Source organism: Canis lupus, chromosome 36 (assembly GCF_048164855.1).
Source record: "Canis lupus baileyi chromosome 36, mCanLup2.hap1, whole genome shotgun sequence".
Classification (NCBI taxonomy): domain Eukaryota; kingdom Metazoa; phylum Chordata; class Mammalia; order Carnivora; family Canidae; genus Canis; species Canis lupus.
The window spans coordinates 10,410,317-10,422,810 of NC_132873.1; the positions used below are offsets into that span (position 1 = coordinate 10,410,317).

Consider the following 12,494-nt stretch of genomic DNA (forward strand, 5'->3'; position numbering starts at 1 on the left):
AATTGAGAATGAAAGTAAGATAACACACTCAATCATACCTTTCAGGCTAGATGCATTTTCATGATGGCATTAAAACAAGTGCAAATGGCTTGTGAAATTCTTATTACTAATCCTCTTTGCAGGTTGAGAGTATTTGTGAGTCTCAGCAGAATTAAAGAGCCCAAATGCTTGATCTAAAGAATAAGATTATCATATTATAGAAAATGGAGACGATTAACTTTGTACATTTATATTTTAATCCAATCACTAATTTTGTTGTATTTTGTTTGTTTTTTACTTTTCTCACCCTCCCCCTTTCAGGGGAAAAGCTCATGCGATTCAGCTACCCAGACATTCACTTTGATATGAACTTAACATATGAGAAGGAGGCTGAGCTAATGCAGTCTCATATGATGGACCAAGCCATCAACAATGCAATCACCTACCTTGGAGCTGAGGCCCTTCACCCACTGATGCAGCACCCGCCAAGCACAATCGCTGAGGTGGCCCCAGTTATAAGCTCAGCTTATTCTCAGGTCTATCATCCAAATAGGATAGAAAGACCCATTAGCAGGGAAACCTCCGATAGTCATGAAAACAACATGGATGGTCCTCTCTCTCTCATCAGACCAAAGAGTCGGCCCCAGGAAAGAGAGGCCTCTCCCAGCAATAGCTGCCTGGATTCTACTGACTCAGAAAGCAGCCATGATGACCACCAGTCCTACCAAGGAAACCCTGCCTTAAATCCCAAGAGGAAACAAAGCCCAGCTTACATGAAGGAGGATGTCAAGGCTTTGGATACCACCAAGGCTCCTAAGGGCTCTCTGAAAGACATCTACAAGGTCTTCAATGGAGAAGGAGAACAGATTAGGGCCTTCAAGTGTGAGCACTGCCGAGTCCTTTTCCTAGACCATGTCATGTACACCATTCACATGGGTTGCCATGGCTACCGGGACCCACTGGAATGCAACATCTGTGGCTACAGAAGCCAGGACCGTTACGAGTTTTCATCACACATTGTTCGAGGGGAGCACACATTCCACTAGGCCTTTTCATTCCAAAGGGGACCCCTATGAAGTAACAAACTGCACATGAAGAAATACTGCACTTACAAATCCCACCTTCCCTCAGATGTTGACATACCTTTTTTTTTGTTTGTTTAATATTATTACTGTCATTAATTCTTATTTTGTGGACGCAGTGTCATTTGCTCTGCCTAATTACAATAAGGAAAAAAAACAGAAGAGCGAAGGGACAGGAGATATTATTTCTTGATAAACTTGGCTTGTTTATTTTGTGGGAATTTAAGAGCAGTTCCATTTCTGCCATGCATAAATACAAGGTATATCATGCTTTGGAAAAAAAAAAAATCACTTGATTCACCTGAGAGATTCTAATTTGCCACTGATGTTCAGGATTATGGTTGAAGGCAGGAAAGTTTAGAGTATTCTGGGTAGAACTTTCACAGTTTAAAGTGGCATAAGTAATTTTACCCTTCAAGGAAGAATTTGTTTCAAAATGTAAACTGTTTTGTTTTTTTTTTTTTTTCCCCTCTAGAGATCATGGAACACAAACATTGTTACTTTCAGTGATAACTCCTTGGATGAGTTGTTATGGGTTCTATGTTTACTTCCCCAGTGGAATTTATAATACGGTATGCTGTACACTGTACCATATAGCAAAACTTTTAAACTACAGGTAGTTAAGGACACCTACAATACATCTGAGGTCCTATGATCTTATTTTTCTAAACTTAAGCACTGTTTTCCATAGTTTTGATGACTGGCATTTTATAGACACCCTGGCAGCCTTACTTTTAACACCTTTAATGAATAGTATTTTTATCTAGTCTTAAGAATAACATATGGTCTAAGAGTGGCTAAGAGGCAGTCAGTAGTTTCCAGAAAGGACCTCTACTTTTCATAAATTTGTTTGGGAAGTTTTCTTTTAAAATTGTAATGTGATGGCAGCATAGTTTGCGTATTTGTTTCTAAAAGTATGCTTACGATTGTCACTTTATCAGCATTTAATCAGTGTTAACCAGTCAGCAGAAAAATATAATTAGGCTAACAGTGGGGGGGGGGGGGAGGGACCCACTCAGAAATCTCTTTTCTGGTATGTCTCTTTTCACTGTTTTTTTTTTCAAGCTGTGACCACCCAGTGTTCTATCCATAGTCCATCATCTTTTACTATTTAAGTGGAAGATCATAAAAATCTTGTTTGAGGTTTTTGCTTTCCAAATCTTGGAGCAATTACTAATTCAACTTGAATGGGTAACTTGAACCCCATAAGTTGTGGAATTAGGGCTATTTATTCTAGTATTTCTTCAATAATAATAATATTACCACTTTTGGTGCAAGGAAAGGGGAACTTCTTTGTAACCTGTACATTAGACTACAGATAAACAAAAAACAAAGCTTATTTTTACCCTTCTTGGAGTCTAGTAACCTAACCTCCAAGTGAAAGTCACCATGTCCTGCACATTTTTCTCTATCTTGAAAACATTCAACTATTTATAAATCCCTGTCAGAAATGAATCTCAATCCCTTAGTAAAAACTTTCTCTTCTTTATCTGTACATATGTCACCATTTTTCATGTGCAAATTTTTTATTTCATTTATAAGGGTGCTGTTTTTTCTCTGCAGTCCAGCAGCATTAGAGGGAAGGAACCAAATGAGATCTGTCATTTTGGGGAGATATACTTGGGTGCAGAACTTGCAGCTTGTGTTGAGGGAGGACAGGCCTGTCCATGCCTGGATTATCTGGTAGCCATTTATGATTACTGATTCTGTTAAGCAGTAACTGATAACTGCTCTAAAAAAGAATCATTCAATAGGATGGTACAACTATGTTTCTTAATACAGATGATGTGAGAACTAGCAAGATGAGAGACCTATGGACAGAGAAGTAAACATGGCCCCAATACTGCCCTTCACTTATTTTCTCATTTATCATCTGCTGATTTAAGCAACTTCCAAGCACTAACACAGCTAGAGCGAGGCAACAATGATTATAACTCAACTGTCCTTTACTGGCCCCTCTTGTAATTATTTTTGGAGAAATGTCCAAACTGTTCCTTTAAATCTAAGAGAATGCACCAAAACAGAAACGTGAAATATTTTAAATAGAATGTCAACTGGTTTCCCCCCCCCCACCCCCCCGCATGCTTTGGTACATCGTGAACATACAATTTATCTAAAGCATGTTTTGAGACTCCCTTAACTGCCCCTACCCTAACCACTCAAGAAGAAAATTGGAATTTTATATATTTTTTTCCTTTTTGGAGGAAGGTAAATAATTTAAGGTTACTGATTTTGTGTTTTACTGCAATTTAAGGAAACATTTGGATGGCAGATAATGTGTTCATAACTTTGGCTGTGTGTGGATTTCTGCTGGCATCACCAATGAATTTTCTTCCTGTTCACTGTTTGTTTTTTCCAGTGTATGAACAATCATGTACCCAACTGTCCTGGGATGAAGCTGAATTTTAGGTGGACCTAAAGAGTTGTGTAGTACCCCCATGAAGACAGTACTAATATACCCTCCTCTTTTCATTTCATCTCTTTGGAAATTTATTGTATTGAAGGGACTTAATATTTGTGAGAGTGTATTTGCTACAAGTGTATGCTTGTACTTTCTTAGCTTCATGATATAAGGAACAGAAAGAGGTAACGATGGCTCAGGGTGTGGCAGAGACAAATGAGGACGAGGTCAATTCAAATGTGCAGGTTAGAATGAATTCTTGTGGGCACAGTGCTTTCTGGGAAATTCTGAATGGCTATATTTGCATGCCTCCTTCTTCAAGAAAGGAAATAGGCAAGTTGTTAGGGCCTAAAAATAAATATGAGAGTCAGACACCAAATAAATCAAGTTTTACATAACAGTTATATGCCCGGTTTATTTAGGTGAGATTTCACATTACAGAGTACTTGAGGGGGCATGAAAATGGGTTAGCCTCTCTTTTCTAGTCTGGCAAAAATTCAGAAATTCATCACATTGCTTTGCCCTAATTTTGCCGAGAAAATGATCTACAGCTCCTGTTGGAGATGTGTGCTGCCTCTCTCTAATAGTGGTCAATCACTTTTAAAAAGCCATTCTAATCTGGCTTTTTAGAACAGTGAAAATAACCATTAAGCAGATTGGAAGAGATTTCAAGTTGTTAAAACATTCCGTTGAGAATTTTCTGGAGGGACAAAATTGGAGAATGAGAGACCAGGATTTAGATTCGGCTACGGAGTAGGGAATGCCTTTTCTGCATACATACAAGCAACTCTATGTGTGCAACAGTGTGTGTATGTTTGTATACACGTACACACTCTTCTAAGGAAAAGTCATGAAAAGAAGCAATTAGAGTGACCTCATGTGTTGCAAGAGCACATAAAGAGTTAAAATTATAGTTAATACCCGAGCAATTTAGGACATTTACCAGATTGTATTAAGAAATATTAAAGAAGTTATTGGCGTGTCTTTAGAACTTAGTTCAACTATTAAACTTAAACCTTGGGTCTTTACCATCTACTTTCAGAAGAAATCAAAACAAACAAAAAGGTTTTCAAGCTGATTCTGTATAACTTCCAAAGTGAAAGAAATACAAATAACTTTTGAATAGGAAGATACAGAAAAGAAAAATGATTAACTTTTACTTGTTGGCAAATGGACAAAGACCAGAATATTTTAGTGAGCTTGATGTTATTTTTATAGTTACTTTGTCTCAGTTCTACACCTCACAAAACTATGAAGTCTTTATATATGTTATAAAGGTTTGACAAAACATACATTAGTGAAGGCATTTAGATGAAAATTATGTTTTACTTACTCTCAAAATGTTATTTCATCCTGTCTCCAAAATGATTCCATAAAGTAGAAAAAGAACAGAAAAGGTTGCAAATATCAAACAAAAAACTGCATGTCCCTAGTTTTAAGACAGAACTTACAGTAAAAAGGTACTGGTTACAATTTTTTTTTTTACTTTGAAATACTCATTTTACCAAAAGGGATATGTTACATATCATCTTTAGTTATATTTTATATATTATTTAGTTAAGTACTATCTGTATACGATTACCCAAAAAAAAAAAAAAAAAAAAATTCCCCACATGCAAAAGAAAAAAAGAATAGAGGTAAATTTGAAGTTTGTATATATGAGAGTTATCTTAGAAATGTTTTTAAACCTCCAGTTTCTGCAAAATAATTAAAATATACAGCCGGGCAGGTGTCGGCGGCGGCGGGGCGCGATGAACAATCCTATACCTTCCAATTTGAAATCAGAAGCAAAAAAGGCTGCTAAAATCCTGAGAGAATTCACGGAAATAACTTCCAGAAATGGACCTGATAAGATCATTCCTGCCCACGTGATCGCTAGAGCCAAAGGTCTTGCGCTTCTGTCCGTGGTCCGGGCCGGCTTCCTTGTGACGGCCAGAGGGGGCAGCGGCGTGGTGCTGGCGCGCAGGCCCCACGGAGAATGGTCTGCGCCCTCCGCCATTGGGATAGCTGGGTTTGGTGGAGGATTTGAGATAGGAATTGAGGTATCAGATTTGGTAATAATTCTGAATTACGACAGAGCAGTTGAAGCTTTCGCAAAAGGCGGTAACCTGACGCTTGGAGGGAACTTTACTGTGGCAGTTGGGCCCCTGGGAAGGAATTTAGAAGGAAATGTGGCCCTAAGGAGTCCTGCTGCCGTCTTCACATACTGCAAGTCCAGGGGACTGTTTGCTGGCATATCTTTAGAAGGCAGCTGCTTGATTGAAAGGAAAGAAACTAATCGAAAATTTTATTGTCAAGATATCCGGGCTTACGACATTTTATTCGGAGAAGTACCGCGGCCCGCTCAAGCCGAAGATCTTTATGAAATTCTCGATTCCTTTACCGAGAAGTATGAAAACGAGGGACAACGAATCAACGCAAGGAGAGCGGCCAGGGAGCAGAGGAAGGCGGCTGCTAAAGAGTTACCCCCGAAACCACTGTCGAGACCACAGCCGTCACCTGCGCAAGTCCCGCCGAACTCTGGCTCCCAAGGTGACAGAAACAAATACAAGCTCTACCCTGAACTTTCCAGCTATCAGGAGAGAGTTGGCAATTTGAGTCAGCCCATAGAAGTGACGGCACTATATTCTTTTGAAGGACAACAGCCGGGGGATTTGAATTTTCAAGCTGGAGACAGAATCATAGTCCTATCAAAAACGGATTCACACTTTGATTGGTGGGAAGGGAAGCTGCGAGGTCAAACTGGCATTTTTCCAGCCAACTACGTTACCATGGATTAAAGTTCCTATTATTTTCTTCTTTGAGAATCATAAAACACTAATTTCACCACTGACGGGGTTTACTATCCAGTTAAGCAATGTTTAACAGGTTTTAAAATGCTGCTCTTTGCCCTATAAACTTTTATCCAATCTGTAAAAGATTTTTTTCCTCTCTGTGGATGGTTACTTTACACGTCTTTAAATGCTCTGTACTAATTTTATCACATGTGCCATGTAATAGTCAACATTCTCCAATTCCTATGGTCACAGTCCTTTCGGCTCATTTTCGGGCATCGCTAAACGGGTGACTGGCTGTGGATGCGGTAACCGCGTGTTTTACTTTGAGAGCCTGAGGGCGGGGGCGTGGGTACGTGGATTCGTGCATCTCTTACTAGAGGAGAAGAAATCAGCTTAACAAAGGTATTAAGTAATCCCTCTAGTTGTAGGTAAACCGGAGCAGGGATCCTTAAAAATGATCTTTATTTCTGCAAACGTCAACGTGCACGTAGAGCAATAGCAGAGACTCGGTGAGGAACTCGGCCCCTCGGCGTTAAACAAGACCCCGCGAACTTTTCTTCTGCGTGAGGTTGTGTGCTCATTTCTAGTAAGAGAGTCAGCTTACGGCGGCCTGGCCTCCTGTCCCTAAATAAATGCTTTTTAAATGGTAAAAAAAAAAAAAAAAAAAAAAAAAAAAAAAAAAATAATTAAAATATACAGTAACTGGTATCTTAAGATCCTGAATTTAATGTATTAAATACTTGTAAGATTTCTTTATATTGGTGCCTTTTTAAAATGCATTGAGAGAGTGTTGGTTAGCTGTTGTAGCTCTACAAACACTTTTATTATGTATTTTTAAAAACCACTTAAATTTGAGTACTATATAATACATCTTCGTGTTCTTAGGGCAAAACTGTCAGAGGAATTTCCAGTACAGAGGATTTCAGCTCATCTGTTCAAAGTAAAGGAAACTTTGAGACAAGATTTTAATCTCATTAGTTTGATAGTATTTCTGAATATCATTACAAGATCACATAAGTAAAATATGGCATAGAGGGAAATTTCATCTGTGAATTGCATTATGGTATGTGTTTTTGTTTTGTTTTAAAGGAAGAATAAGTTCTAGTATCACACAAGGCTTTATTAGTGGAATTTTTGGTCAGTAAAATACAGTATTGTTTTGGAATTCCATTTACAGACTAGTGTTGTACTAGTCTGAGAACCTGTCTCCTAATCTGTTAATGTTTTATGGAATAATGTAAAGAAGCAGGTAATTAATTCTCCTTGAACAAAACAAAACTGAACAGTCATACCACATTGCTATTCTCCAAAGCATAATCTCAAATGGTTTCCTACCATGATTGTGTATTACTTGCAATGGATGTGTTAGGATATGACAGCTTTTAAAAAAAAAAAAAATGAGCTGCTTGTTATACAAAGCAAATGTCATATGACCAAGAAGCTGTGATATGCTAGTGTTTCTTTTTATCATAGTGTGTTGCTAGGCCAAATAATGACACCTTGAATATTTTTACATTTATTGCAGAAACCTAAAATTTTGGGATTTCCATAAGGTTTTTATGTAACATTATATTTCTAGCTTTTTAGTTTTCTCTTGCTGTACTGTAAGTTTGTGGATATTTTTCACATGCACAGTTAGAAATAAGTTCCTAATTCTGTTTATGGGGTTTTTCCTCCCATAACACTGCATTTGTATATTTTCTGTATAAATTTGTTGTGAATTAACCCTTACCCCCATACAGAGAGTGGTACGTGAATGACTAGTTTTCTAAGATGTCCTTTTTATTGTGAATAAAATATAAAATTTAGAGGCCCTCTGCTAAGCCACATAAAATACAACATATAACTTCAGAAAAGTACAGATAAGCCAGTTTGCAGTTAATTGGGCCCTTCAAATTACCTCAAGTGACACACAGTAAGAAAAGCTTCTCAAACGGGTGGAGGTCACTGAATCCCCTACTATGCACTTATCAGGATTCTATTTAATTTACTGGAAATGGATTTTTAGAAAATGAATACACTGTAACAAGGGAAGGACTCTGGGTTTTGTTTTTTGTTGTTTTATTAATTTGTGTGTGTGTTTTTTAAGTAGTTCAATTTCTGAAACTGTGATAAAACATTTTGACTGTCAAGCACTCTCAGATTTTGAACACAAATCACTTCCCCTTCTGTGTAACGAAGTTCTTTATTAGCTCTTAAATTTTGTCTCCTCCTCCTAACCTCCTTTGCTCCCTGTCAATGTCCCTTCCAGCACTGCCTCTGGACATCTCTGCCTCTCTTCCCCCCACTAGTTTGAAGATTAGGTCGGCTCTTAACTTCCAACTCATCAGTCTCTTCAGTCTTAACATTTTTTTGTGTGATTTTTGTTAGCTGTATAATTTGCTGACATATTTTTATACTCAAGTGTAGTTTTATATTAAAAAAGAGAAGTAGTTGGATTAAAAATAGTAAAGTATATAACCCTTGTGCTACTTTCAAATATTGGGTACCTAAAATAGGACTTCAGAGATTATGTCATCGTAATATGGTATGTTTGCCTTCCTTTTTTTGTTGAGTTTTGTGTTCTGATTTGGTTTTCCTCCTAAAATGTATGAGAGATTAAACAATTTTTTGCAAAAATATAGGAAGATGTTAAAAATCTAAAGCAAAAAGTCTTAACTGTCTCCCAGTTGGGAGAACATGCTTTAACATTACTATAATAATATTCCAGGTTTGGAGGGGGTTCTCCAGGCTTCATATCTGCTCTTAATAGTTGGACCTTTTAGACCATGTGTTATTTGCAATCCCAGAATGATTCCTTCTGCTATTTAAAGGATATTTTTCTTTTCTTTCTGTACAAGTGCAATACTTTCCTTGAAGTCTTAAAAACTATGGTTATTTTTTTTTTTTAACTGACGTATTCTTTAATGTCAAAAAGAAACCCTTGAAAATCATGGCATGTTAGTTAAAGGACACAACAAGCAAAGGAAAAAGGCACTCCATAATCAAAAGATTAGAAAACGTCGAAACCACTAGTCTAATCTTAGGGTATTCTTTATTTGGGCTAAATTTTAATTGAAAATGGTAATCTTTTGTCTGAGAAATGTGTCCTAAAGTTGAAAAAAGTTGCAATTCTTAGACTGAATTTTCTTCTTACCCTTGTCCAATGTTTTAAATTAAGAACCTAATATTTTTTTATTTCATTTTCGTTCTTTTGGAAATGAACTTAAAAAAAAAAAAAAGCAAAGCACTTAGCTCAATTTTAAACACCTATCACCTACTGAAGACAATTTTTAAGAAATATTTGGAGCACTGTTTTCATACAAATTTAAGTAAGAAGTATTTTTCGTATCATACATATTTATATGTAGAATGCTGGTTTTCTTTTTTTATACCTGTGTCCCTGTAGTAAAACTGCTGTAATGTAAATACATGTTTTGTTAAAAGATAACATTTCTTTGGCATTTCTTTTAAAGGCAGTTACTGCATTTGTATAGTATGTGTCTTGGCCATTTTAGATTTTTTTCTTTAACAATACCAAAGGTAATTAGACTACTTTAAAAACTAATTGCTTGACAGTTTCTAGGATATTTTGAGTTTTAGAAGCAAAAGAAAAATAAGATAGGTCAAACCAGTAAACCTCATTTTTTTTCAAACTAATAATTTGGGAAAATAAAAATTGTTTTAAAAAGAAATATATATATCTATGTAAAATTAAAATTCCAGAACTTGTATGTCAGGTTTGCTCAGTGTAATGTTTTTTTAAGGCTCAAATACAATACCTCAGAAAATGAGGTTTACTATGGAAATACTGAAACAGTCTTTGCAGCTGTGTGACAAGTCACTCTGCTATATTACCAATTTGGAGACCTCTGCTAAACAGTTTTATCACTGCAGACTAAAACGTGGGACTTGTATTTTCTTTGTTTTTAATGCACACACATACATGTTCTGCGCATGTATGTGGCTATTGTGTATACGTGTATGAGTGTTGTATATGCATGTGTGAGTGTGTGTCTGTATGTGTGTACAACTAAAGAAGCTGCAGAAACTTTGTAATACTTTGTGAAAAGGATTATATTATAAAGGTTTGTACTGTCTGAGTGCACAGCTACTGGAATAAATTTAGGGAATCTCAGGAACAAGCATATAATTTGTCCAAGATTTATTTCTTCTCAGAAGTGTAAGTGCAGTTTTTAATTCTGTATATTATTTAATATTTTACCAATAAAATAAACTTCTGACATAAAAAGTTTGCTATAAAAACTTTCTGGTGAAAATTCTGTACCCAAACACATCTTCCAAATACGAAGATTAAATTATTGAATAACATCAGGCTTAAGTTATTGCCGTTGTGTACACATGTCACACTGCCTGACCCAGAGAGAGATGGGGATACATTTGAGATCAGGAATCTCCATCTTTACCATGTAGGCCCCCTGCCCCAGGGCAGAGGACAAAGTATTCCAAGTTGTTAGGGATGGTATCTCTTTACTCTTCAGACAGTTTTCATATAGGTCTTATTTCACCCTTAAATCTCAGAGGTATGTATGTCGGAGCCTATCCTCTATTTATAGAAGACACCTAAGGGCAGAAAGTTGTTGCTCCAAAGCACACAGTAAATTATGCAAGCAGTTCAACAAATGGTTCAATAACCGTATTGGAAACCACCATTTCTTAGGAGTCCAACCAGGATCAAATAAGGGTTAAATCCTAGACATTGCTCAATCACCTTGGCAAAAAGGAGATGTCTGTTCTGCTTTATGTTACATTATCACTATATGAATCATGAATTGCCTACATTTTAACAAATGCAACTTATGCTTTCCCATAAGTTTGTTCTGTTACCAATGTCTTCATAACCAGAAATGTAAAAGGGCACATATGACTGCAAACTCATTTACCTTTAGCTATTTCCTCATCCCCATGCCAGTTCAAGCCCACCATCACATCTGAGATAGTTATTAAATTTTCTTCATCAATATGTGTTTGTAGATTTTCATGGATACTTATCACATTTTAAAAGTACTATCAAATGAAATTTTTCTTCCTTGAGTGTACCTTTTAATTCAAAATACCTAACTTATAGGGGAAAAGGCAAAAAAAAGTAGCAAGGCCAAAAAAAAAAATGAGCTTAACAAATACTTCCTAGTATTACATTTATAAATACCTTGAAGATCGACAAATATGTATCAAATTCATCTATTTATAATGTTGACAAGCGCAAAATGAAAAGACTTTTTACAAAGATGCCATATGTTTTTGATTTTTCTATTCTAGTAGGATCAGAGAAATGATAAATATTTGAAATCTTGATATGATGATACGATTTTAAGATTTGATCAATATGCTCAAGACAAAGGGCTCTTTAGGGTGTGAGCCACCTGGTAAAGGAAGTTTGTTGAGCATTTTGGTAACTCTACATCTTGCTCTTAGGGGCTCTAAGATGCACCCATTAAACTTCCAGCAACACCTCATGTTTTAATAACCCAACTAAAGGTTTCCATTATGATTTTAACTTCTCACTAAAGGTACCAATGAGGATAATAACTGGTGAAATTGAATTTTGCTGCTTTTCTTCCATTTGGCACAATACTTGAGGGAGGTGCTTCCCAAAACTAACCTAATAGGTAGATGGGAGAAATTGACAAAGATGATGAAGTATCCATAACCCCATAGAAAAGTGGGCAAAAGTAGAGTAGGGGCAGATCCTGGAAAATAAAAGCATACTCATGTGAGAAAAAGAAAGGTTAATGTTTTCTTGCCCCTACTGCTGCTGCTCTATATTCCTAGAAAGTCATAGATCAGACCAACTGCTGCTAACTTGAAATTTTTTCAGGCACAGAAGTCCCTCAAAACAGTAAAAGCAGACACTGCCCTTATTGCCGTTATTTGTTCTAACCCTTAGAAGAGCTGTAAGAACCTGATGACCTGACTGATTGAAACATATGCAAAGAAGCAAGATTTTTGAGTGCTTCAGGAAGAACCAAAGGTATAAAGGAAGTACTGTAAGGGTACTGGACCTTAGGTAAACCTATAACTGAACAGGCAGGAATCACTTGTCATTTTACCTCCACTGATGGAGAGGGGTCTGTTAGCTGTCTCCGTTGGGAGCACTTCATGAAATCCATTGATGAGGAAGTAGGAGAATGTAACGAAGAGGGAAGGGAATAGAGTCCATATTACATTCATGCCCTGGGCCCACTGCATATTGCTTCAAGTTTAGTGGGTATAAAACCTTAAAAGACTTTGGCCAACACAACTTTTAAAAATGAC

The 12,494-nt window shown here is 36.6% G+C and overlaps 2 protein-coding genes and 1 long non-coding RNA gene across 17 annotated transcripts in view; 2 read left to right on the forward strand and 1 right to left on the reverse strand.

Annotated features, from left to right (window-relative positions):
- The window catches only part of LOC140625804 (uncharacterized), an 82,318-nt gene extending 81,389 nt beyond the window's left edge, over positions 1–929 (reverse strand). For both annotated transcript variants that reach the window (XR_012025108.1, XR_012025107.1), the window contains exons 1-2: positions 753–929; positions 39–173 (exon numbers count right to left, since the gene is read on the reverse strand). This is a non-coding gene — a long non-coding RNA (uncharacterized lncRNA). The remainder of the gene's footprint in view (positions 1–38; positions 174–752) is intronic.
- The window catches only part of IKZF2 (IKAROS family zinc finger 2), a 146,197-nt gene extending 144,939 nt beyond the window's left edge, over positions 1–1,258 (forward strand). For all 14 annotated transcript variants that reach the window (XM_072813394.1, XM_072813390.1, XM_072813396.1 and 11 more), the window contains one exon: positions 301–1,258. In XM_072813394.1, coding sequence (XP_072669495.1) covers positions 301–1,025 — 725 coding nt within the window. In that variant the 3' untranslated portion in view covers positions 1,026–1,258. The remainder of the gene's footprint in view (positions 1–300) is intronic.
- A 1,888-nt stretch (positions 1,259–3,146) lies between these two features.
- Positions 3,147–6,795, forward strand: LOC140625803 (SH3 domain-containing YSC84-like protein 1). The gene has a single exon (XM_072813403.1). It carries the CDS (start codon positions 5,214–5,216, stop codon positions 6,240–6,242), a length of 1,029 nt encoding a protein of 342 aa, XP_072669504.1. The 5' UTR covers positions 3,147–5,213; the 3' UTR covers positions 6,243–6,795.
- The last annotated feature ends 5,699 nt before the right edge of the window (positions 6,796–12,494 follow it).